The sequence below is a fragment of the Borostomias antarcticus genome (genome assembly GCF_949987555.1).
Source record: "Borostomias antarcticus genome assembly, chromosome: 1".
Classification (NCBI taxonomy): Eukaryota; Metazoa; Chordata; class Actinopteri; order Stomiiformes; family Stomiidae; genus Borostomias; species Borostomias antarcticus.
Genome location: NC_140234.1, coordinates 18,458,996 through 18,486,261, shown reverse-complemented (window position 1 = coordinate 18,486,261; position 27,266 = coordinate 18,458,996). Strand labels below are relative to the sequence as shown.

Genomic DNA, 27,266 nt, shown 5'->3' with positions numbered 1-27,266 from the left:
TAAAGTAGGATCAGAATATAATAAAGTTGCACTTAAACATCTCTGTTTTATTCCAACACTTCTCTACAGTACTGAGACAGCGAGCTGATCAAAGATATGGCTGACAATGATCCACCTGTTAAAGGCCATTCTCCACCTTGCGACTTAAAAAGGGAACCTAGGCTTCTGCCTGGGCCTCCTCCCTCTCTCTATGTCTCCTGAATGGCTGTATTGACCCAGCATGGCCTGCAGGATTGGGTTGTGGGTTGGGTCTGTGTGTGTGATCTCTCCCTGTAGGGACCTGGATCACTTTGCAGCGGTCTCACTTGCTCTCGCTCCAACTTTCTGCCAATCTCTCCCTCCCTCTTTCCTCTCTCTCTGTCTGAGGATATGTGGATGAGTAGATAATCGATAGGCAAGCCCTTGATGCTGCACCCATCCCACTCCCCAGAAGGAAGGAAGGTAGAGAGAGAGAGAGAGAGAGAGAGAGAGAGAGAGAGAGAGAGAGAGAGAGAGAGAGAGAGAGAGAGAGAGAGAGAGAGAGAGAGAGAGAGGGAGGGAGGGAGGGAGGAAGAGGGAGACAGAAAGAGAGATATTGCTCATTACCAACATTGGAGTACAAGTGTTGTTATCAAAGTTAACAAACCAATATCTTTCCTCTGCAATTACAAGTAAAGAGTGATGCAAAAGAGACAAGACCCTTCTACTGTGTGTGTGTGTGTGTGTGTGTGTGTGTGTGTGTGTGCGCGTGTATGCAGTGGTGTAGTGGAGGGTATATGGAGTATACCCACTTCTTTATCCCTGGACTCTCACTACCCACTTATTTAAACAGCAGTAATGTAAAAACTGTAACATTTCTTCTGTAGTATACCCACTTCTTTAGTCAGAGTATACCCACTTCTTTAGTCACCACTACATCCCTGTGTGTGTGTATGAGTGTGAGTGCATGCATTTGTGTGTGAGTGTGTGTGTGAGTGTGTGCAGTGGTGTAGTGGAGGTATATGGAGTATCCATGGACCCTCAGTATAAGACACACTTTTTAAAGCACCACAAATGTAAAAACTGTAAAATTTCTGCTACCGTATACCCACTTCTTTAGTCAGAGTATACCCACTCCTTTAGTCACCACTACACCCGTGTGTTTGTGTGTGTGTGTGTCGTCCTGGGACTCCTCTGTGAATGCAAAACCTTCCCTGAGGTAGGCTATGTGTGTTCGAGAGTAGTACTACATAGGCTAGTATGTAGCCTAAGTAGGCTATATAGTATGTACGTGGAGTTTCCTTCAATGTCTGAGGAAGCAGTGCGGTTTGAGTACTGGTTTCTGTTGTACATTGCGACATCTGGTGGCGTGAGAAGAGTATTACAGCCAGATGTGGCGTCCCCATTTTCCCGCTCACACTGATCTCGTAAGAAGAATAACCAGGCCAGGTCCAGCCTGGCTTATATGCGTGGCTGGCTTGTTTCTGTTCATGACTGGTAGGACGGAAGCTAGCTCATGCCACTGAAATAGCTGTGAATTGAAATTACATTAAATAATGTCTGATAAATTAAGATAGGCCTGGACACATCAGTTCCAATGCTTCCAATGCTAATCCAGCACAATAAGAGTGGGATAGCCAGTTAGCTCATGAGGTCACAACAACTAGCAGCAGCTTCCATAACATTAATAGTAGGGGTCAGTGGCTAAAGCAGTTACACTGATGATTCCTGTAACGTTAGCCATTTTGCTGCAGTTGGTTCAACTTCTGTTTCTGGACAAAGGTAAGGGATCAACCCAGATAACACAAGGCTAGCGGACCTACAGCGGGACAGGAAAGTTGGGAGAGGAGAGGACTGACACCTTCATGCTCTGAGGTACCCATTAATTCGGGTCATGCTTTAAATTATAAACATGATTTATTTACACTATTACATTACACCAGGGATTCTCAACCTTTTGTAAGGCCCACTTCTGATTGATAAAATTCTGAGGACCTGATTGAAGCAGATCCTGATCCACCCCTTGGTGAAATTTTCACTGTTTACTCCATTAACTAGACATTGGAACAGAAAACAACACTACCTCTGCACTTGTTTTATTCCAGATCACAGGAACATAGTGGTCGATGATCAGCCCAGACATGAAGGTCACATGTGGGAAAAGACAAAATACACAACCCATGCATTATCAATTTTGTTAGACTCACTGACATAAAAAGTAGACACTACCATTGCTTAAAAATATGTAAACTGTATAAACTTGTGATCATGATGCTGAGCCCAGTTTCTTAAGTGAGAGGAGAGCATACTTGCGCTCATTGCACGCAAGCTTTCCTCAGTATTGTGACAATATTACTACTTTTTAAACCCTTAAGCATTATTTGACCTTTCAATTCTCTTCACTTACATAAACAGGCAGTGAGTGTGTGGTCTCTTAAATAATAAAGAAATATAATATATAACTAACAGAAATACTTACACGAATAACTAAATAGCCTAACTCATTGAATTGCTGAGACTGAAAAATGAGCAGTCTATCTAAGCCTGTTGCTGCCCTCCTGTGGCCAAAAACTGTAAATGCAGTCTATCACCGTTTGTAGCTAACTAACAAGAGCGTGGACTGTCATACTTGGACAGCAGAACGTAATGAACATAAAAATCAAACAAAGTACAGTTACTCTTAGCTACAAATAGCCTATAACCAGAGATTATCTGATAATAGTATGAAGAAGCTATCAAAATTCCTAGCGAAGCCATAGCAACATAGGACTAACACAAATCTACCGGGAATTTCTAAGCAATGATAAAACTTCATGGTAGAATCTCACCATTAAGGGATTGAACAAGTACACTTTCATCACCTTGTTCAAATAGAATTATCCCTCACACTGTTATCCATCTCTATACTAATAAAAGACTTACAACTAAAGAGCTACAACACAGTAGCTGGCAGCTAGGCTAACGTTAAATTAGCTAGCTAACATTAACGCTAGCTAGCTAGTTAGCTAACCTAAATGTGTCAGCTAGCTAAGATAGTTCCTGTAACGTGAAGTAGAGTAGCAAATGTTCCCTCAATAGCCTAGGCTACACTGGACATTTTTAAAAAGCTTACAGCCACGCACAAAAAAAGTCCTAGCCCTAGTTTTTCTTTTCTTATGTTGAAGGACTATCTCTTAGGCTATTATTTCATTCTCTATGACGTCTGTCTTTTTGGTAGGCCTATGTAGGCTACCTGACCCTAGGCTGTAGCCTATTGCGAAGATTGGAAATGGATCAATAAAAAAAATCCTGGAATTAGTAAGGCATAGACAAGAGCCTTATCTAGGCTACTATTATTAGCCTATTACTATTTAGCTATTGCTATTATTATCATTAAATAGCCTCCTTGTAAGATATTCCCATATTAATGAATGACATAATATTCCTCCTCGTTAACGGCATCTTTGAAGGCTGATAAATTGCCTTGAAGGTTATTGCATAAACTTTTTGTTATAGCCTATCTCGTACTTCCACTCACGGTGCAAATACTGCTATTTCAATACTTCCTCACAACCAGCATTCTCTATTAAAAATATAGCGTGATGTTGAATCTGTGATTGAGAGTGGTTGAAGGTAGCCTTGATGAACACAGTGTTCAAAATATATCTTTCAGTAAAATGTGTGCCTGCCGCCTGCTTCACTAGGCTACATAGCTTCCAAACTGTAGTGAAACAGGGAAAGGGGACAGAACTGCGATACAAAAGCGACCCAACAACATCCGTAAATCATTGGCCCATTCTAAAGGCGGGAACCCCACCCCGCCCTACAGCTGCGCGCTCCCGCAGATCTCTAAATGAGTCATTTAGGATGAAAACGGACCACAACGTGAGTGCATGTTTGTGAGATCAGCGCCTCGATTTAGGCGCATCATTTTTATTTGTAAATTCCATCGTGATTACGTTATCGAATAGGACACATTCTTGTTTGTGCTGGTGCTTTTCTTCCCAGTTGGCCCACTTGAGGTGGAAATGGACCAAGATGAACCAGGTGCAGGATCCGTTTCATGCATTAGGCTAATATAAAGGTTCGACCCCTAGCATTGCAAAGCGAACCAAGGCTCTTCGGAAACAGTCATGATGTTTTTGGGCTGTCGTTCCTTCTACGATAAAGGAGAGGAGCAGCATCACGTTTGAGACGTTGTCGATGTAAGCTATCGTCGGTGACATCGTGGTTTTGCAGAGACAGGTAGCCTACGTGCATCAGCGTTATCACGTAGCATCACGTTGATATAAACTCAACAACCGTTCAGGGGACCACAGGATGGTGGCGGAGATGGCGAGCTTCGGAACCTCTTGTCACCTGGATGAGGGGTAAGAAGTGCTTGTAATTATGCTAATGAATAATGGTCCTTTAGGCATGTTTGTAATCATCATTACATTGTAGACAGCGTTATCAAGGATGCTCTAGCAGCTGCATACGTTAAGCTAGAGGTTTAAGCTGTTGTTTGTTGACGACCTGAGCTTGACGACCTGAGCTGAACTTAACACGTTGTAACTCAAAATATTTTTGCAGCTACCATGCGCGATTGTCGTTAATTGACCAAAGTGAAACGAGAAGGGCGCCATGATCTCTTTGTTGTTTGCTTACTGCTCTGACATGCTGCCGCTCGCCTTCCCCGACAGAAAAATACACAAAGAAAAAGTCTATAACCTATTTATTATTGAGTAGGCTTAAGCAAAACCGCCACTCCAATATTGCCACTCTGCAGTGGTAGACCACTTTTAGTGACGTTTCACACTCAGTTGAATTGCCTTCGGAAATCAAGAGCCTGTTGTCTTACTTTGAAGTTTGTAGCCTAGCGTTCTATTAATACATCCATGAGCCTAGCCTACTACGATGTTTTGAGCGTAGCCTATCCAATGAAACAATCCGTCACACGTGCACATTTGATCCTTTACTGAAGTGATACATTTCTAGCATCACCGCTTTTTTGTAACAATATCAATGTAATGTTCTTCTCAAACTTTGTTCAAATGTTCTTAAATAGGTAACTTAAATGCCCTCTTCTGCAAACACCTGCCATGCAGGGATCCTGAGGCCACCAACCCAGGAAGACAGCAATGATTTGTTTTCAAGCATCTAGACCTACGTTATCATTAACAGATGAATGGATAGGCCTACATTTCTAGACTATACCGATTTGATATAAAGGTATGATGAATATTAAAGATCAGAATATAATGTTAATACAGTCCTTGACCTTGATTAGCATGATTTGAGATGTAAAGTCAGTGTGTGAGCTGAGCTTAGTTTTGTTTAAAACTCTGTAGCCATTATAGCTCATTAGATAAATGGAAGCCTATAAAAGATAGGGCTAGCTACTCTGGCATGAGTACTACAACAATCCTCCCACCTAAGCACTTATTATATTATATTGCACTGTACTTTAGATTTTGATTCTTGCACTTTGCCTTCAGCACTAGATTATGCTCTTAGTCACTTGTTTAGAAAGAAGATGCACTTGTGAGTTCTGGCAAGTAGTAGTACATTGGCTCTTCCTACGTTAAATGCAATTATTGTTAGTCGCTTTGGATAAAAGCGTCTGCTAAATGACTGTAATGTAATGTAATGTAATGTTTGTCAGGTGGTGAAAAAGTGACGTTAAACTCATGTTCAATTATCAGCGGCGTTACTGCATTATTGTCTATCAATAATAGAAAACTCACTCCCTCATCCTCTTGACAATAGATAGATGAGTAACCATGGGTGTGGTGAGACCGTGAAAGGGGAGAGGTGTGAAACCAGCCCTGTCCTCAGGGAAGGCTGCTGCCGGTTGCCTGTAGCAGGAAGCTGGAAAATCCCTGGATGAACACAATACACTGAGCTCTGCCAACATGTGCCCACCTCTTCCTAGACTGAAAAGAGACTAGATGTGTCTCTTATCTCTAAGGATAAGATGGTTGACACCTACACTGCTCCATACTAATAGCCTACAGACAAGGTTGTGAACAATTAATGCACAATCTCTGAACCCCCCTTCCAATAAAGCGTTCCCCTTGATAAGGTAGCGCATAGCCTATCTGGAGGTGTTGATAGATGTTTTACCATGCCTAGTCTAAAAGGTCAGCTTGAACTGACCCTTGGTCATCTTTGTCTAACTGACTAGTCTACTGTATCTCTTATCTGAACACACAGACTCTGTGTTTCTGTATGGCTGCAGAAGGGTGGGGCCTTATCTGACTGTTGAGAGACAGACGGACAGTACGGAGGGAGGGAGGAACAGAGAGAGAGGGCAGTGGTTATTGTTTTGTATGAAAATGACTGTTTTGTATGAAAATGGTGGAGAGGATGACAGAGAGAGAGAGAGGTAATGGAGATATAGAGAGAGTGAGGAGGGTGTATTCATCTCATTTTGTGTGGCATAGGCAGGGGTGTAGTGGTGACTATTAGTGGGTATACTCTGACTAAAGAAGTGGGTATACTCTGACTAAAGAAGTGGGTATACTCTGACTAAAAAAGTGGGTATACTCTGACTAAAAAAGTGGGTATACTCTGACTAAAGAAGTGGGTATACTCTGACTAAAGAAGTGGGTACTCTGTAGCAGACATGTAACAGTTTTTACATTAGTGGTGTTTAAAGAAGTCGGTTATACTGTGGGTCCATGGATAAAGAATATACCTCTGTATACCCTCCACTACTCCACTGGGCATTGGGGACATACAGACAGGGAACGGCAGAGAGTCTACAGATATGACTGCCATGGAAACGTGCAGCTTTACAACATGCTTATAACAACAGGGAAGCTGTCGGCTGGGTTTCTCTTATCGGTCTCGTGGGAGAGTGACCTTGAATAGTAAATTGCAGCTTATTCTCCGTGCAGATGGGTGAGAAGAAAGAGAAACCACTGGCGTATCAGGTGTGAAGTCCAGGCTTTGGCAAAGGCCAGTGTCCAGGCCATTAGCACATGCAGGAGTGGTATCAAACATTCTGGAACCTACATTCCACTTACTGCCTGGTAAAGTCAAGTCTACCCTGCCTTTCAACTGCCTGGAGCACTGTATTTTTTACAATGGGACGATTGAGAGGCGGGAAAAGAGAAACATAAACAAGCCCAGACGTGAGTGAACTACGGGCACGCGGGACTTCCCTTGTTACCGACAGTTTGAAGAGGGCTCTCTCTGTTTTCATTACGCCCTGCCCTGCACCCGCTAGCTTCTGCACAGGTGCTCACGGCTTTGCGCCTCTCTGAGGGGAATCAGACTGCATCAGCAGGTCTGCACAATGCTCCTCTCAGATTAAGATTTCAAGATTTCTTTATTTGTCGCATGTAACGTGCACAGTCACAGGGAAATGTCGCTGCCGACTCCTAGATTTATGCTCAATAACATATAGGCTCCAATAGTCAATTTACAAAAAATGACAGCTGGATAATATTCCCTGTGGATTTGACCTGTAGCACTGTACCAACACATTTAGGAAGAAAACCCGGAGATGAGGTGTCAAGAGTTTTATGATTTTAGAACTGCAGCCTCTTAACCCACTACCTGCTCCCCTGGTTGGGCTTCTGTACCAGGCGTCTGAAAGGAGTCTGTTAAACTGGGTCAGCGCTGGCTGAGGGTGTGTGTGTGTGTGGGGGGGGGGGGCTCTCTCTACAGGACGCAAGGGCATCAATGTTGGACAAATGCTTCTACTTTTCTTTTCCTGTTTATGTGCCTCAGTGTGGCGTGTGTGTCTGTGTCTATCCGTGTGTTTCTGTGTGTGTGTGTGTGTATGCTGGAAAGGAGGAAGTGCTGTAACGGAAGCAGCCACGGATGCATGGATGTATTGCACAGATGGGCTTGCAGCTGTGTGGCTCAGCCAGCCCATTGGCCCCTCCTCCCTCGCACTGTTAAACATGGTGCATCATGATGGTCTCAGGACTGGAGGGGAACCTCAGATAAATCCAGCTCTGCATATTATCCTACTTGTCTTCTCTTTTACCCTGCAGAGATGGAGAGATCCCAGCACCGGAGCAGAAAGGTAAACACTGACTAGTCTCTCTCTCTGTCCCCCCCCCCCCTGCTTAATAAATATATATTGATAAGATATATTCAATTGCTTCCTTGTTAGGCCAGAATATTGTCTTTGCAGTACAGCCAGTTTCTGGTTGCTGGGAATATATTTGATGTTTGGGCGAACCTTGAGCCGCCTGACTGAAGCATCAGTAGCTCCTGTGTGGACTTAGGCTGGTACCGTCGACCTGGAGTCCGATGCTAGAACTTTATGATCTATCATACTACTCACTTAATGTCCAATCATATTGTGTCATTACGTCATTAAAATGGTATATGTACTTGTGGCTGTCCTCTCATGAACACAATTGATTGCAGTCAACCCGGGATGAAGTGTTGTTTGGTTTGCCAGTAAAACACCAAGTCTCGTATCAGCAATTCTCTCGTCTGCCCGATTCTTCATTAAAGTGGCAAATCTACGTCACTATTTAAATGTGCAGGTCATTTCTTAATATTATTATGGCAAGTCCTGCCTGTGATTCCAGTGAAGAACACCAGAGGGCAGACAATGCCAGCAGAAGATCCAGATGCGGAGCAGGCTGCCCGCACAGATGATCTCACCAGGGCTGATTCAGCAGCAGGGTTTTACTCAAACATGACCTCCGCGGGGGGCGGGTGCCTGCGGTACATTACTCAGCACACAGCTTGATAGAAAGAAACACGCAGCTGCAGTCCCATTCACATATGAGTAACGCCGGAGTATTGAGACTTGATGAGTTGACTTGGCGAGGTGGCGAGAGGGAAGCCCAACAACCACCAAAGACTTGAGCCTTAACCCCTATCTTAACCCCCGTTCATCTCTCGCGTCGTCACAGGTCACCTGACTGAGAGCGAGCATGGCGGCTCAGGTAGGCGGCGCCACCCCTCACACCCTCATCACCTCATGGGCTCCATACGCTGGCATTAGAACGCACTGAAATCCCTGTTCAAGTAATGTTTAAAACTCTCTAGTGAAAAGGTTCCCTCCAAACCTGGCCTCCTCTCTTGAGAGACCGTATGGTGAAACTTTTTCAACTTTTCAACTTTTCTCGTCTTTTGCCCCCTCTCACGGCTCGTCGTCGTCAGATGAGAACTCTGAGGAAGAGGATGAGGAAGAGAAGGATGATTCTGGTGAGAGCCGGCAGAGGCCAGTCTTCGCAGTGTGAGTCTCCAGGCTGGTCTCTCCTCTCTTCTGATCTGTAATTCAAACCTGTCTTTTATCTCTCCTCTTTCAACCAAAGGCTCTGCAGAGAAAGACGTAGAGGAGGGAGGTGAGGAAAAAAACGTCTCTCCTCTCCCTGCACCTCAGATCAATTGAAGTCAATTCAAAATGGAGACCCAACTAAGTCTTCTTAGTTTTTCTTAAAAAACAAACAAACTCTTCTTCTCTTCCGACAGAGCCAGAGAAGCCTGATGTTGAGCATCCCGACAGAGGTGAGTGTACAGGAGTACACGGAATAGTACAGGAATAGTAACGTTACTCACCATGCGAGTAGCAGTTGCAAACTCGCCAGGGTTACATTATATCTGCATACAACGTCCATCAATAAAAAGCAACTTATTCACATTTTCAGAATCAGATTCAGCTCCCAAACCTGAAGTGGGGGCTTCCAACGGGGAAGGTAACAGCAACAGATCTTTAAACTGGCCCATTCCTTTCAGTCACCAAATGTCTCAGTTCCTTACCACCGCACAGTTGCACTGTTCAAGGAAACAAACAAAGAATAAAAGGCTCAACATTCCTGACGGTGTAGAGAGATAACCCCTGTGGTACCTGTCTCTCCTGACAGCTGCCCACTCCTGGCCATGCTGTGAAAAATGCAGGGCTGTTCCGCAGGTGAGTCAAACTGGACTAGATCACTCCATGCCCTGGCTTAGGAAACCCACGCACATATGTCTATAACACAGGTTTAGGATCATGATGCTCTTCTGTTTGTTTTTGTCCCAGAGTCATGGCAATGAAGTGGTTACTCCCAGGAAGCTGGCTAGGGGACAGCTACAGTGAGTGGACTAGCACCTCTACACTGTCCAGCTTGACAGCACCTCTTCACTCTTCAGACAAGCAGACCCCTGTCTGTCTTTGACAGTAATCTCTCTCTCTCTCTCGCGCTCTGTAACTCTCGTTTCCTCTGTCGGCCCCCATATCTCAACCTCTACCCTCTCTTTAACAAAGCAAGTGTAGTGATTTAATTTGATTTAGCTCCCCTGTAATTTAATCATGTCAGGATATTGTCATAATGGTATACTGAGTGATATTAGATGAAAACCCCAATAGTAGTATAAAAAGTCACCACCAGGTGTAGCCACTGGGAACGGATCTGTAGAAAATGGAGTGTCCCCACTAACTCAGCAGTTTAAGAAAATGCTGGGCCAGCAGCTTTAGGGCGGGAAGAATAAATGTGCGCCCGGCCTGAGCATTCAAGATGTCCCAATGTCTTCCTGTTGGATTCCCAGTCTTGCCCTCTTCTCCTCCCAAAGTAGCCAGAGATTTAATGCTGACACTGCAGTCTTATGTACAGAAGCAGTTTTCAGGTGCCCATACACCCAGGAATCTGAGGGGGGGGGGCACGGATGTAGGACATATTTGGACATAAGTTATTGCTGAGCCAGCAAATTAGACACCATTTGATTGGTGGCAAAGTAAGTGATGTATGGAAAATGGGATGTGGTCAAGGGGGGGGGGGAGTGGTGATAAGACTATAAAGGTCAATAACACAAAGGGAAAAGGTGTGATCTTCCCGGGAGACCCCGACTTTATGCTGTTTTGTTTCTGAAGAGCAATAAAGTCAAATCGCATTTGGAAAACTTGGTGCCTCGAGTTCTTTTTCCTTCATTCTGACTCTGAAGTTATTTTGAGACTCTGAAACCAATCTGGACTTCGATTTATTTCTTGAATTTTGACCTAAGACATAGTAAATTATTTTTACACGACACAAGTACCGTCTACTGTAAGTCAGATAACCTTACGCTGACTGTGTATATGTTTGTGTGCGTGCGTGTGTGTGTGTGTGCGCGCCAGGGTGCAGCTGGAGGCGGAGGGGACGTACGAGTGCTCGGTGACAGGCCTGGTGTTTGAGGTGTCTGAGAGGGTCCTGGTCCGCTACTCCGTTCTGTCCTGGTCCAAGTTCGGCAGGTCCCTCGGCGGCTCCTGGAAGTTCGCCGGTCCCATCTTTGACGTGGAGTGCGTGGACAGTGACTCGTCCGTCCTCAAGTCCATCCAGTTCCCCCACTCCCTCTGCCTGGCCGGTGAGGACGCCTTAGGCCAGAGTCGTCGCGCTAGAGCTCACCTGAACGCTAGAGCTCACCTGAACGCTAGAGCTCACCTGAACCACTTCCATGTTGCAAACCCAACGTTCCACAGCAGTAGTAGTAGCTTTCCATAACGTTCTAAACTAGCTTCTGATCAGAAAATAAGCACCGACGCTGACGGTACCTGTGGAACTCTCAAACCAAGTTTGTCCCCCCCCCTCCCCCCCCTGTCATTCCCGCCCCCGACCCCCCCCAGACCCGAACAGCGAGATGACCTTCAGTGTCCTGCACATGAAGGACAGCCGTCCGGTGATCGAGCCGTCCGCGGACCACTCCGGCAGCCATGTGAAGTGGTGTGTGTCGTCCCTGTCCCCGGTGGGGCCCATCTTTCAGAGCTGCCTGCCTGTGGAGCACCATGGCGTGGTTCTGGTCTACAGGGAGCTGGGGCACCACAACTCCTACTCCTTCCGCATCTACCTGGCCACCAACAACTCCTCAGACATCAAGGTGAGAGGCGGGGAGGGGCGTGTGTGTGGATGGGTGGATTTTTTGGTTACCTCAAAACGGCAGGAAAATGGTATTCTGGGAAGGTTTCTTAACAGACAGACAACTCTTCCCTTAAACCCTCAGTTCAGGTAGGCAGAGCTCAGTAGCATTAGCAGCAGAGAGATACAGAGCCATGTGGTCAAAAGTGCTGATTTTGTGGAATGTGTGCTTGTTTTGGGGGATAGGAGAGAACCCCCTTCCTGAGAGGATGGGCAGGCAATAAAATAGATAAGGAATGTTTGGGGCTGATGATGTCACTTTGAGATTTTGGTATCGTCATGGATTTATTCTAATTATTAAGAACAGAGTAGTCGAGAAGGCCAAGGTTCATCTTTCTAAGTCCAAGTTGGTTACTTTTATTCCAAATAGTTCACGAGTTTGCAAAGCCGGGCTCTCTGAGGGAGACAAGTTCCACCAAACGCCATGATTATCCTCAAACACACCATTATAAACACTGTGGGACAACCCATACATTATGCAAAACTTCACTAACCAATTATCAGTCAGTGTGGTGTGCAGTGTGGAATAATGGGATCGCTGTAGTATCAGTGTTTATAGCCCTTCCTTCCATCCAGCCAAGTTAACTGACTTTCTTAATTCCTCTCTCTCTATCTCTCTCTCTCTCTCTCTCTCTCTCTCTCTTATCTCTTCTCTCTCTTCTCTCTTCTCTCTCTCTCTTCTCTCTCTCTCGTTTCTCATGTGTCTGACGCAGGACATTGGAAAGGAGGTGCGCTGCTCCAAGAAGCGCTACCTGAAGATCGACAAGCCGCCCACCTGTAAACTGGACGAGAGGAGGTATCGCCTGATGAGCGAACCAGATGGAGATATCAGCCCGGAGGTGTGTGTGTATGTGTATGTGTGTGTGCGCGCGCGTGTGTGTTTGTGTGGGCGAACGTTCCGTCATTCCTAAATACGTGCGATACCTATGCACATTTGTGTATGAGCAGCAGGAGCGTGACGAGTGTGACTTCTGTGCTGCGCCCTCCCCAGGACCTGTCCTTCACGCTGGCGGTGACTAAACTGAAGGGCTACTTTGAAGCGTTCTTTGAGAATAGCCCACCTTTCAAACTATCGCTCTTAGAGACAGATTCAGACCAGATTGTATGGTCTGCCACCATCAGAGAAGGTGCGTACTTTACACCCCTGCAACTGTGTGTGTGTGTGTGTGTGAGTGTGTAGTAATAGTTTATTATGTGTATTGAATATACTCTGATGTATGTATATCTTTCTCTCAGGAGACTGTGTGAACAACGCAGTTGTAGTGAAGCCAAGGAAACGCATCTACAGTAAGTTTTTAAGTAAGCCTTACTGTACTTACTGTACTGTACTCATGACTGAAAGATCACCTCCCATCATTTCAGATCGCTTTGTTTGACAGCGATCTCCACCTCTCCCCTAGGCAGGAAGAGTAGCAACAGCACGTCAGAGGAAGAAACGACCAATAAGAGACCTCGATGGGAAGACGAGTCAGGTGATTAGTCACTTCCTCCCTAACTAAATGAATGATAGGCATGGCCATTGTTTTGACAGACTATGAAATGAAATCTAGCTGATGGATAGACAGTCTTGCGTTTTCCAGCTACCTATCGTACTGTAATTATCTAGATTATGGTATTAACACACTGAATCCAACACTGACCTGGACGATGTGTCTGACCAGACGGAATGCGGGCCGTGCCAGACCGAGGGCCAGGGCAGACCCCCGGCATGTCGGACAAGCAGCTACTGCAGGTGGCCAAGCGTCTGGGGAAGGAGTGGAAGCAGGTGGGCATCTTCCTGGACCTGAGCAACAAAGACCTGGACGAGATCCAGGCCAGCGACGCGGACGTGAGCATGCAGAGGTTCAAGATGCTGGTGGAGTGGAGGAGGCGCAGGCCCCAGGGACAGGCCACCGCTCACTACCTGCAGGACAGTCTGCAGGAGCTGGACGATCTGCCCCACGAGGTCCGTCAGATGCTGCATGGTGAGCCAGACCACATTCATGTATGGACACACATACACACACACACACGCAGACATTCACACACATGCACACACACACATACATGCACACACACACACACACACACACACACACACACACACACACACACACACACGCGCAGACAGACACACACCTACCTTTCCTACCAACCCGTGTCTCTCTCTGCGCCCTCCAGACATGGTGGACAACCAAGCAGCCAAATGAGACGGCTCGGACCCTTTCGACAGCCTCGTCGTCATGGAAACAGAGACCCTGACAGCGGGAGAGGGACATTTGAACTCTGACCCCGATTACAGGATTTCACCAAAGGTCCTCTTCTTTAAGATGCATTCAGAAAGGGTCATTTTGCCTGTGGAGAGACGCGGGTGTTTTCAAGCTGTACCCAACGGGTACCCAGCAGAATGAAGCAGGTACCAAACACCCATCTCCTAGGACGTGGGGAGTAACTGGGAAATAGGTAGCTAACTATGTGTAGCCAGTTACAGATACTGTAGGTGCTTTCAGAGAAAAACAGCAAAAGCAGCTGCTCTCTCAACCTGTGGATATGTTGTTGCATTTATGAATATGTTGTTGCATTTATGATTTGTCGTGATCGTTGGGTGTCATTTTTCTATCAAGGCATTTGCACTTATGTTTACACCCGCAAATGGACCAACTGGGGCAGCTCTGAGTGTATTATTGTGTGCATACCTATGTTTTTGTATAATGTTTCTGTTTGTAGTTGTTTAATAGTTGTAGTGTATGTACTGTACCAATGCTCCACTTGACCAAACTGAGCCTTTAGAAATTACAGGTGAGAATATTCAACAGGGTTCCCACACTCATGAAATTCCTGGAAAAGCTATGAATTTAGAAAAACTGTTTTCCAGGCCCGGAATTAACTGAATGTTTAAACATTGTTTTAAACTATTGTTTAAATTATGTTCATAAAAGTCCCAAAACACATCTAATGTTACATGAAATATGTTCCTTATTACTAAAATCTAGTGCTGCGCTGCACAGGCTGCCAGACAGACTGTTGAAACTTCACTAGTATCACGTGATACACATGCTGACATTCACTTATCCATGCAGGATTAGTGAAAATAAAAGAATATGGGTGCCATAATGAGGCTCTTACTCAGATGGTGTTGCAAAAATGTGGCCCGGAATATTACATGTAATTCTGTGAGTCTACTGCATGTGTAGACCCAAAGCCATTCCATTCCATTCCATATTCCATGCTACATTTTTGCTGTCTTTGGGCATAGCTCACTGGAGTAAGAGCCTCATTTCACATTATGATCGCTATCGCTTACCTATTTTAAAATACTTTTAAAAAGTTGTGGAAATTGAGTGAAATATTGTGGAAAAGGTTTTACAATTAATTGGTAAAATGTGTGAGAACCCTGATTGGAGCTTAATCTCAGAAAGAGGCTTGAACTTTTTTACTTTGATTAGCTTGATGTACGATCTTCCTCCTTCCCTCACTGGAAAGGACAGGAAAGTAAAAATCGTGCTTCTGGACAGGAATCCCTGAAACACATCCTCTCTGTGAGAAGAGACAATCTGAACTATTAGGACTCAGGACTTGACTTTGCCCCTAGGGAAGCTGCTTTTAGTTACATCGACTGTAGTTACATTTATTTTAGACACATTTAGGCTTCTTCTTAATACCTTGAACAATCATGCCTTCGTTTTGGAAAAAAGCCTGTGTAATGTTAATGTTGGGCATCTGATACCGTGGGTGAGGAGGTATGAGTGTTTACAATAAGAGAAATACAAGTTCTCTATGAGACCTCCCGTTGACTATTCCAGGTAACAGCTCTCCTCAGGGCCCAAGGGAAGAGGTGGAACATCACAGAACTCTTACTGAATAAAAGCACTCTTTTCTACACAAGTCTCAAGGTCTTTGTTTGTCTATATCATGAATTATCACGAATAAATGGATAATCTTGAGCATATTATTGTGAATACATTGTTTTGCTTATCATGACAATACTGATTATCATGGATATATTGATTGTTATGAATGATCAACCATGGCTGAGTTGCTGGGCTGTCTGATGTTGAACAACCTGAAACACCCAATGACCCTGGGAAATATTGCAATAAATACTTTATTATATATATAGTCCAATAAATAACACCAACTCACATGGAAATAAATAAAATATATAATATGACTTATATAAATAAATAAATAGTTAAATTGCTCAACATGAGTCATCATTCAGCTCTTCCTGAGACTATGGGGTTTAGCTAGCGTTACTCCTGAGGTCCTGAGACAGACTCATGATAGAGTTGTACCAACAGGAGTTCTGTTTATAATGACCATGAGAGTCGTTGTAGGTGGTGATGATGATGATGATGATGATGAGAGCCTACTTCTTGCAGTCACCAGAGTTGATGTAGTTGACAGCTCTGTTGATGGTGATGACCCGGGTGTGAAAGCCCCTCAACGTCGTACACAGACACATCCTTTCGTCATAAGGATTCTTATGGTCATGGCCATGGTCAGGGGGGCTCGTCTGTAGGGGGGAAAACACATGTTGTTGTTTCTAGAATCTAGATGCTCTGTCTTGCGCTGTCTCTGTCTGTCTCTGTGTCTCTTTCTGTGTCTCTGTCTCTTTCTGTGTCTCTGTCTCTTTCTGTGAGGGCGACTGCTGTGGTACAACTACATTCTCTTTTTCAAAAAATTTTGGGCAAAATATCAGATATCATTAATGTATTTTTCAAGTACTGCATCTGTTTTGACTCATTTCAGAAAGCAAAAGAAAAAGTTAAAATATTTCAAATAACCAGTCAAATATCAAGAAATTGAAAAGCAGATTCTTACTTGAAGTGGGATCTTCACTTGAGAAAAATTCTGTTTGGAGCAAATCCAATAATTAGTAAGACAGACATTCTATCATAATGCAAGTATACATAACAGATGCTGCGCACAGTAGGTCTGTATCTCTCTCTCCTCTCTCTCTCTCTCTCTCTCTCTCTCACACACACACACGTCACTCACATGCACACACACGTCACACACACAGACACGCACACACACACACACACACACACACACACACACACACACACACACACACACACACACACACACACACACCTCCAGTAGCTTGTGGATGGTCTGTATGATAATCATTAGGTCATTCTTCTGATCAATATTCTGATACGTCTGCAGTTTTTTGGCGTAGTGTTCCAGGTTGGCCCTGATACTCTTCTGACACTTGATCTGCCAGGAGAGATCAGAGAGGCGATCTGTCAAATATGGCCAACCAAGTAGGGGGACAACACTGACCACAAGACAAACTTTGAGCTGTATTGTACACAATCATTGTTTAAATAATTGAAAACAGTCACCTTGCTGAATGAGTTCTGTTCACTGAAGCATTCTGTACTCTGAGGGGGTGAAATACAAAAATGGCAATGGAATGGAACTAAAGTCAGTACTGGAAGACACAATTAATGGTAGGCAAATAAAGGAAACGACATGCAATAATAAAAACCATGCAGTGTATATTGGTCTTACCTGCCCCTGGTTAGGAATGCAGGCCGTCAGAGTTTCGTTGTGAAATATCTGCATCTGCATTTTGGAGCACTCAATGCTATGGAACAGTTGATTCTTATCTTCCAAATCATGGTCATTCTGAAGATGGGACACAAGACATCAGTGTGTGCATTCATGGAGAGAGAGAGAGAGAGAGAGAGAGAATTCAAAATTTGACCAGTCAAAACTGCCAAAATAATTTAAAATACATGGATAATTCAGAAAATCTGTATTTTATATTGCAATGAACAGTACAAGAAAAAAGAAAAAGAGGAATCCAACGCCCTGGTTTTAACATGAACCCCAACCCCTCCACAATAACTATATACAGGTCCTATTCTTCTTCTGGCCTGTCCTAATATAACCCATGATCTCCTAGCAAGCCCTCTAGCCTAAACAAAAAAGCTGCTCAACAAGTCTAATCCTGACTACAAAACTGACAATTCTTTCGATCAAGGTGCGCCAAGTTTGTTCGCAGCGATGGCACCATGAATGAAGCATTCATGATTCCGAGAGTTGGAGAGAGGGAGAGGGAGAGAGAGAGAGAGAAAGAGAGAAAGAGAGAGAGAGAGAGAGAGAGAGAGAGAGAGAGAGAGAGAGAGAGAGAGAGACAGCGCTAATAATAATGATAAAGGCGACTCACTCTGTCCAGGAACTCCTTAACATTTTTCAGGAGCGTTTTGGAGAGCCCTGCATCCAGAGGAGGACTTGGCAGCAGAGGGTTTCCCAGGGTATTGCGCCAGGACTGCGCGAGCAGCAGCGCGCTGATGGTGAAGACTGCGCATAATTAAAACACATGGAAACCTTCAGACTGGTCACCATCAAAACAAATCAACAGATACACTACAATTATGTTAAATGATAGCCCCCTATTGTAACAAATCAAGAAATAGCCTACAATTGTATTAAATTATAGCCCCTTATTGTAATGATTATCACCATAATATGATAGATATAGGCCTAGTAATGTTTTAACATCATTATAGAAAATTTGACGAAGAGCCTTGCATTTATGCATTGCAATCTAAAACTTCGTCGCCTAAATATACTTACACAATTGGACAGACATCATTTTGATGAGATGGTTCTCTCCGGCTGTTCAGTAAAACCAAACTGAGTTTATCATCTCTCTTGTCTACTGAGTTCATTTTATACTTGTGAACAGGAGTTTCCCGCTGCCTTGATTTAATTGGACAGGTTAGCAACACCGAAACGAGAAGTGTCACGTGAGTAATTCCCTCACCAATATGTGCAGTGTCTCACCCACAACAACTGAAACTAGAGTTTGACAACAAATGCAACATTTCTATGAGGAGGAAGAGAGAAAAATAATGCAGATAAATGTTTATCAAAATTATGTGTTAGGCTACTGCGCTGTGACATCATTTTCAGCGGAAATTGTGTAGCGGAATTCACAAATAGAAAAAACCTATAGGAAATGACCTATAACCTGTTTCATATTATGAAAATTGTATTTTGACTTATTCAGTCCTTTTGAGATGTTGATTTCCATGTCATGCTTTATAGGTTGACAGGATACTCAAATGAGCTTCTTCCCAATCAAAACACACACACACGCACACACACACACTGCGGGTCGTCCAACGATCGTAGGGTCAGCGGTTCAAATCCTGTCTTCTCCTGTCCACATGTCGAATGAGCAGGCTAGCACCTTGCATGGCAGCTGCCGCCATTGGTGTGTGTGTGAATAGGTGAATGAGAGGCCATTGTAAAGCACTTTGTATAATCGCGCAATAAATAGCAGTCCATCTGCCCATCTTTAGTCGCAGGGTCAAAACTCACCTCTTCAAGAAGTACTACCAGGATCGTTCTTCTTAAACACCTATTGTATTTATATTTTGGTATTCTTGCACTTTGGCTTTAGCACCAGATTATGCTAGATTGTCACTTGTTTAGTAAGGATATTTACTTGTGAGTTCTGGTGAGTAGTACACTGACTACCTATGTTAAATGCAATTATTGTAAGTCACTTTGGATAAAAGCATCTGCTAAATGGCTAATGTAATACACATAGGAATGGATGCATGAACAAACGCACACACACACACACACACATACACGCACACACACACACACACACACGCACACACACACACTCACACACACACACACACACACACACACACACACACACACACACACACACACACACACACACACACTTACAGTACATCAGTCCCTCTGTGATATGGAGCTATAGCAGAATGGACATGTCATTCCACACCTTTAATAACAATTGTTTATGTTGGTATGTGTGTGTGTGTGTATGTGTGTGTAATGGTTGGGAGGCATTTTCAGTTCTCACATTGGATCAGTGGCGAATGTTAAAAGTTCTTAATTGAAACGTGTCAAAATGACAGAATCTGTATTTTATATTGCAATGAACAGTAAAAGAAAAAAGAAAAAGAAGAATCCAACGCCCTGGTTTTAACATCAACCCCAACCCCTCCACAAGAACTATACACAGGTCCTATTCTTCTTCTGGCCTGTCCTAATATAACCCATGATCTCCTCCCCCTCCTGTACCTGAGCTCCCCAATCTGAGCCCCACTATCTGAGGCAAGCCCTCTAGCCTAAACAAAAAAAGCTGCTCAACAAGTCTAATCGGACAATTCTTCGGATCAAGGTGCGCCAAGTTTGTTCGCAGCGATGGCACCATGAATGAAGTATTCATGATTCCGATTCAAGTTCTTCATTGAAACGTGTTGAAATGACAGAATTAGTGGAAATCCAGTAGTGAGGTGTGGGACTTTTTCATTTACCCGTTTACTGCTTGTGAAAAGACCAAACCATCAGGACCAGACATTTCACTTATATGAAATAAAAGTGTATAACAGTAGAAGTGAACAGTAGTCATACAGTAGTCTATAATAGTAGTCATACAGTAGTCTTCACATTTAAGGGGCCTGAATGTGAGGGGCTGTCCTGATTAACATGATACCTAGAAATTATTTTCTCTGTAGTGTGTGAAATCTCTGAGTCTACAGACAGGAAATAGTGGGTGTGAAAGAGAGATCTTCAGAGAGAGCATATGAGAGAAAGAGAGAGAAAGAAAGAGAGGGTGTTGGGAAGAGTAAAAGAGAGAGAGAGAGAGAGAGACTTGAGTCATGCAGTCCCAGTAGCTATAAGAGAGAGAGAGTGAGAGAGAGAGAGAGAGAGAGAGAGAGAGAGACTTGAGTCATGCAGTCCCAGTAGCTATAAGAGAGAGAGTGAGAGAGAGAGAGAGAGACTTGAGTCATGCAGTCCCAGTAGCTATAAGAGAGAGAGTGAGAGAGAGAGAGAGAGAGAGACTTGAGTCATGCAGTCCCAGTAGCTATAAGAGAGAGAGTGAGAGAGAGAGAGAGAGAGAGAGAGAGAGAGACTTGAGTCATGCAGTCCCAGTAGCTCTAGGAGAAAGAGAGTGTCACACCATGGCTGGTGAAACCTGTGGTTGTGACCACTCACCCATGACAGGGGACTCTCACTCCTCAGTCTGTGTGTCAAAATCAGTGCTGTGAACGGATTACACAACTAACCACAAGATATGAAACAAAGTTTATTTTTTATTTTACATATCTGTACATAAACATTTCTTCCCTCAAATAAAGATTCTGAATACAATAGGATGAAAATGATATTAACACACTTATTCATTTAAAATGACTCGTGTCAGAAAATCAACATTCACAAAATGTTGAAGAGCAATTTGAGTGAATGTATTAACAAAAGCTACCACTCCACTACAAGGCAGGCATACAGTATTTCCTCTACACTCTTTAGCACCTTCAAATAAACATTTCTCAGTTGAAAACTACCATTTGTGCAGAATAAAAAGAGGTTGACTTTGAAATACTTTAAAATTACCATCCAACTTAAAAATGGTCTGAAGAGGTTAGTTTTCATAGTTTTATACAATGTTGTTTCTTTTTTTTTCTCATAACTGACTTTCTAATAATTTCTCACTATTATTTTTTCCCCAGCTTTTTTGTATTTGACAGTTATAATTTAGTGGCAAATGTAGAAAGTTAAAAAGAAACAATAGCGAAGCAAGGCCGATCACTGCACATGAAGCCGGGGACAGTATCCATGACAACGTACAATCAGGTTCCTCTTCTCTCAGGAAGAAGGAAGGGCTCCACCATCCTTAGCGCAGGACAAGCACAGAAGCAAATGAAAGGGTGGTCTTCTTCTGGGCTGCTGCCACCACGGGGCAAATAGGGGCGTCTGGGTGAGCAGGGGAGGAGGGAAGGGCTGAGTTTGGGGCGGGCAGGATGGAGCAGGGTGGGGTAGGCATGGTGTGGGCCAGGGCAGGACGGGGAAGGTCGGGGTACGACAGGGCAGGACGCCTCATTTAGACGGCGTCTTTTCAGCCATGTGTTTCTGCTGGCTCTCGGCATGCCTGAGTAAAAAGAAAAGGAAAAGATTTTTTTTAACGCTCTTGCTAAGGTGCTCTGGGAACATTTACGCAGAGAGACAAGAATGCAGGGGGTGGGAGAGAGCTCCCACCTGGTGAGATCCTCTATGTCCACCAGCATGGCGTCCTGCTCCATGTGCAGCTCATCGCGGATCAACAGCAGTTGCACCAGCTCCTCATTCAAACCTGGAGAAACACGCCTCAGCAACGTTAGGGAAACGTTCTAGCAACGTAGTACGTGCAATAGCAAAGTCACAGGGGCAGGAATTTTATCGTTTATCGTTGTCGTTGATGTGTCTGAAGTTCTAAAACTGGAGTCTTTAAGATTTAACCTGCCGAATCTAAGAATAGTGTCTTGTCTTGTCATACTGAAACTTGGCACAGGACCGTCAAACATACATACTGTACATACACAGCATCGTGACATCATTTTAACAGGGGGTACTTTCTCAGGTTTGCCAGAGAAAGATCTGGAGAACTTGGGAGAAAAAATCCCACCAACCCTCTGTTGGGATTTTTCCTCCTTTCTGCAGAAGGAGGGAGATGTTCTGAGTAGGATGAATGGTTGCAATACAGTTCTCTGAACTGACTTTCAGTTAAAAAGTACCATCTAAGATTCGAGTTGAGTATGTGCATGTGTGTGTGTGGGTGGTGTGAGAGAGAGAGAGAGAGAGAGAGAGAGGAGAGAGAGAGAGAGGAGAGAGAGAGAGAGAGAGAGAGGAGAGAGAGAGAGTGAGAGAGAGAGAGAGAGAGAGAGAGAGTGTATAATACTCACTCTCTATCTGGGAGTGCAGGTCGTTGACTATGACTTGTAACTGGCCCAGTGTCATGTCTCTCAGGTCTGTGGGCTTCAGGCTCCTCTTCATCAGACACTCACTGATATGAGGCATGTGGGGCAGCTATGGAGAAACATAGTAGAAAGAATAGAATAGAAACATACTATGATCAATATTTGGAGAAGCATACAAGTCGAGTCACCTTTATATACACACACACGCATGAAGGCATGCACACACACACACACACACACACACACACACACACACACACACACACACACACACACACACACACACACACACACACACACACACACACACACACACACAGATAAAGATAGGTCTTGTCGCCTGGACACATCAGTTCCAATGCTTCCAATGTTAATCGAGCACAATAAGAGTGGGATAGCCAGTTAGCTAATGAGCTGCAACTAGCAGCAGCTTCCATAACATTAATGGTAGCGGTCAGTGGCTAAAGCAGTTACACTGATGATTCCTGTAACGTTAGCTATTTTGCTGCAGTTGGTTCAACTTCTGTTTCTGGACAAAAGTCATTACCTGCTGTATGCAATTCCCTTTCGGTGGTGAAGTAGACGGTAATCTCTGAGAATGTCCTGCGTGGTCCAATACTCTGACCACTACTCTACTTGTGGAATTTAGGTAAGGGATAAAAAGGTTGGAGTGAAAGGATGAACGTGTGGAGGTTTGGGGTATAGTCCCATAAAGTCATCCCCCCCGGTCTCCAGGGTGGGAGTCCAATGCTCTGACCACAACTCTACTTGTGCAGTGGAGATTGGCGGGTTGATTTTGGTGTCCTTCTTGATTTGGGTGTGCTGGGACTACTGCCTCTTGTGATGCCAACGGAGAGATGCAGGCCAACATTGTCGGGAGTGAGGGAGGAAGGGAGGGAGGGAGGAAAGGAGTGAGAACCCGACAAACGCTATACTAGGTGCGCTGGCTTCCAGCCATGCACAAAAAGGTGTACGTCCCCAGTCCTCCAGCAGGGGTCAGCTTCGTATATCTCTCCCAGAATCCTGTAACCTGAGAAGCTTCTGCGGCAGCACGTGACCCACGAGCGGTTTCAATTCAACACATACAGGAACACACACATATCTGTTTCCACTGAATCCCCTCCAAACCCCCCTTCGGGTTTGTTGTTGCTGTGCTTCCTTCTTCCTTTCACCCACTTCCCTTCCGAGGTTCACTCAACGTCTCTCGACGTCATCGGTTTCCTGAGTTCCCTGCTCTGCCGCCCTAATACCCAGCAGTGCAGAGTAACCGCAGTGAATCACGAAGCATGACGGGCGTTTCTTTACGTAGCAGGAGTGGATCGTTCCACCTTGTGTACGGAAGCCTTTACCTCTCAATCTTCTCTGGCTAGAACACACACATCATCATGGTGAAAAGAGGGTGAAAGAATGCAAGCTCTTTCCCTTGCCCCCTGTGTGTTGTGTGTGTGTGTGTGTGTGTGTGTGTGTGTTGTGTGTGTGTGTGTGTGTTTTTATGCATGGGGTGTTCAGCCGGCTCTTCTCATGCTTCTTTCACTTTCACAATGACGGAGGCACGCCTGCGCTAGGCTCTGCTGGGGACCTTCTCTCTGTCAACACACGCAAACCCATCGGGAGAGAGGACGACAGAGAGAGACGTGAGGGGGAGGGTATCCACCAGATGTCAGTGGAGTTTTCTTTTAGTCCCGACTGGTGTGTTTTTGACCTGAGGTGACAGACGGACCCCTCACTTTCTAAAGGATAAAGTCTATTCAGTTGAAAAAACAGCCACACAAGCAAAGCTCTGCCTCGTAGCAGGTACCCACTGATACTAGCTAAAGACTGTAGATGTGGAAAGAATGGAGACAACACTGAGAGAATTGAGTTTCTCCCTCTTTTTTCTCTCTTTCGAGAACAGGGAGGTGGTTGTTGTTGTTGTTGTGGTAAACAGCCCAGTGGTTAGAGTACCTGCAACCAAAGGTTCAAGACTGAGCTGGAATGGGACAATCACTGCCTGCCATTGTGCCCTTGAGCAAGGTACTTAGCCCCCAACGCTAGCTAAAAATGTTGTAAGTTACTTCAGATAAAAGCGTCTGCTATATGACTAAACAGAATTCACTGGAGAACCTCTTGGCTTTAGAGGGTTAAAACCTGGTAAGGGTTAAACCACGCATTCAATATTATGTTCTTCTGAAGCTATTAATGAAGTGCTGGCATGAACGGCCTAGTAGCGTAACTCTAAACTTAATTATGTAGTTGATTATGGAGTTAGTTTAGCAGCTAAATCTACCTCGATGTGGCAATGCCACTGTGTTCAGATGTGACAGTCATCTCTTCCGACTGCTGGACATGGCAACATCACCAAATCCCTTGTCCAATGCATTCTGGGACATGAATTATTGATTTGCCGAGCCCAGCCGCCCACTCTTTAATGAATAAGTAAAGTCCTCCACCCAGGTGGAGATAGAGTGAGTGAGTGAGTGAGAGAGAGAGAGAGAGAGAGAGAGAGAGAGAGAGAGAGAGAGAGAGTGAGTGAGTGAGTGAGTGGGTGAGTGAGTGAGTGAGTGACTGAGAGAGAGAGAGAGAGAGAGAGTGAGTGAGTGAGTGAGTGAGTGAGTGAGTGAGTGAGTGAGTGAGTGAGTGTGTGTGTGTGTGTGTGTGTGTGTCGCTCAGGGGGCATTAAGGCAGATGAGAATGTTGAAATAATTATGAACATGGACGCCAGCAGCTTCCTAACAGGGGCTGGAGAGCAGGAGGAGGAAGAGGAGGAGGAAGAGGGCGTCTGAAGGATGTCTGTGACACCATATTAACGTTGGAGTCCAGGTGGTTTCCACTTCAACTGATACAGCTAAAATCTACTAACACTGCCTTCCCGAGACAAACATAAGGCAATGTTACTTTGCTCTATGGCTAAGTCTGTGTCCAGGATGGGACCTCTAATTACAAAAATAACCAGAACCGGAACCGGCACTGACCAGGTCGGCCACGGGGGACTTCTTGCGGTTCTGCTTCTCCACCTCCACCTGCATCTTGGCCATGGGCTTGGCCATGGCTAGGGCCAGCTTGGCCTCAGCCTGGAGCTTCTTCTGTCTGCTGAGGAAGTCCATGTCCTCCAGAGACTCTGAGTCCTCCTCCGTCGTGTCCCGGTCAGAGTAGGATGAACTCTGCTTGGACTGGAGTGGGGATGAGGGGGAGGGGCGGGGGAGGGAAAGGGAAAGGTTGAGCAAGAGAGGAGAGGGGGTACGGATGGAGAGTTAGAGGAAGTGATAGAGGGGGGAGAGAGGAGGGAAGAAGAGGGAGAGGGAGAGAGAGAGAGAGAGAGAGAGGGAGAGAGAGAGAGAGAGAGAAGGGGAATAGAGTGGGAGCAGAGGGAAAGAGATGTAGGAAGGGGGTGTAGAAGAGAGAAGTTTAAGAACGGACATGAGCAAAGACTGCATGCGTTAATTACCGGTGAACTTGGCTAATAGTTTATAGAAAACATGACTGTAGAGGTGAATGTACAGACTCCTTCTCTCCTTCCCTTCCTCCCCTCTGTTGCTCCCTCCACCCCCCCCCCCCCTCTCTCTCTCTCTCTCGCACTATTAACTCTGGCTGTCAGCCGGCTAGCGTGTCCACTGATCCGTGTCCATCTCCCAACGTGTTCATATTCACCTCCCATTTGCTGCCTGTGTTTTGGCTAACGGGCCAGAAAAGGTGATCAGGACCATTCGGGAACGGCCACACACACACACACACACGCACACACACACACACACACACACACACACACACACACACACACACACACACACACACACACACACACACACACACACACACACGTGCACTAACTGAGAGCTAGTGATGTGCCCTACTTCACTCTCTAGTCTCTGTATCCTATTACTGTCTTCCTCACACTTTCTGAATCATCTGTTACATAAGTTATATTCTCTCTTTCAATTTCTGGTCATTCCCAAACACCCACACATCACTGACTTTCTAAGAATGATCTGACTCACAAAAAATATGTGACTCCCAATAACTGCGGCATCATATAATTTGGAGAATGGACTCTCATTCTGACCTTGCGAACAGCCAGGTTCTTCCCACTGTCTGTACTGTACATATATGAGTGTATGTGCGCGCGTGTGTGTGCGTGCGCACATGTGTGTTCCCATACCATGGGCGACAGCGGTGTGTCCAGACTGGTCTCAGTCTTGCTGTCGTCTGCATCACTGTCTTTGTCGCTGCCGCTGTCGTTGACGAAACAGATCTGCAGGTTCATCCCGCTCTGCAGTCTGGGGAGGACGAGAGGGAAATCATCCGTCAATCATCCGTGTATTCCTGCACTACTGTATCTGCGCCGTGCTGATCTCTGTACATACAGACAGGACACCTTTAAATACATGTATAAATAAAATGAAAGAATGCTGCAGTGTTTCCACAGTTCTCACTCATTTGTATTAATATTTTTCAAACTGTAATGTCCACATTTTCTATTTTTATTTGAAGTTATCTTTACTTATCATCTTATATATACCCTGTTTATGCATTTCCTTATTCTAGTATCTTTAATTGTATTTAATTGTATTGTGTATATTTTTTGTTTTTTATTTCACAATTTCTTGGGCAATGTAAACGTAGGTTTACCATGCCAATAAATCCCCTTTGAATGAAATTGAATTGAATGCATGAGAGAGAGAGAGGAGAGAAAACCGTCAAATCTAGTTTCCTAGAAACTCTCTTGTCTCCAGTGAAGTCTGTCCTGGGAAGCTTTAATGAGGACCGGTGCTCCTAATCATTTGCTCTATCCACTTTCCCATAC

At 44.7% G+C, this 27,266-nt stretch overlaps 1 protein-coding gene across 1 annotated transcript in view; it reads right to left on the bottom strand.

Annotated features, from left to right (window-relative positions):
• Positions 1-21,629: 21,629 nt before the first annotated feature.
• The window catches only part of schip1 (schwannomin interacting protein 1), a gene marked incomplete at both ends in the record, with an annotated part of 241,689 nt that continues 236,052 nt past the window's right edge, over positions 21,630-27,266 (bottom strand). The window contains 5 exons of the mRNA XM_084439623.1: positions 21,630-21,681; positions 21,789-21,882; positions 22,472-22,595; positions 25,438-25,635; positions 26,622-26,739. Of these exons, the coding sequence (XP_084295749.1) occupies positions 21,630-21,681; positions 21,789-21,882; positions 22,472-22,595; positions 25,438-25,635; positions 26,622-26,739 (586 nt within the window). The remainder of the gene's footprint in view (positions 21,682-21,788; positions 21,883-22,471; positions 22,596-25,437; positions 25,636-26,621; positions 26,740-27,266) is intronic.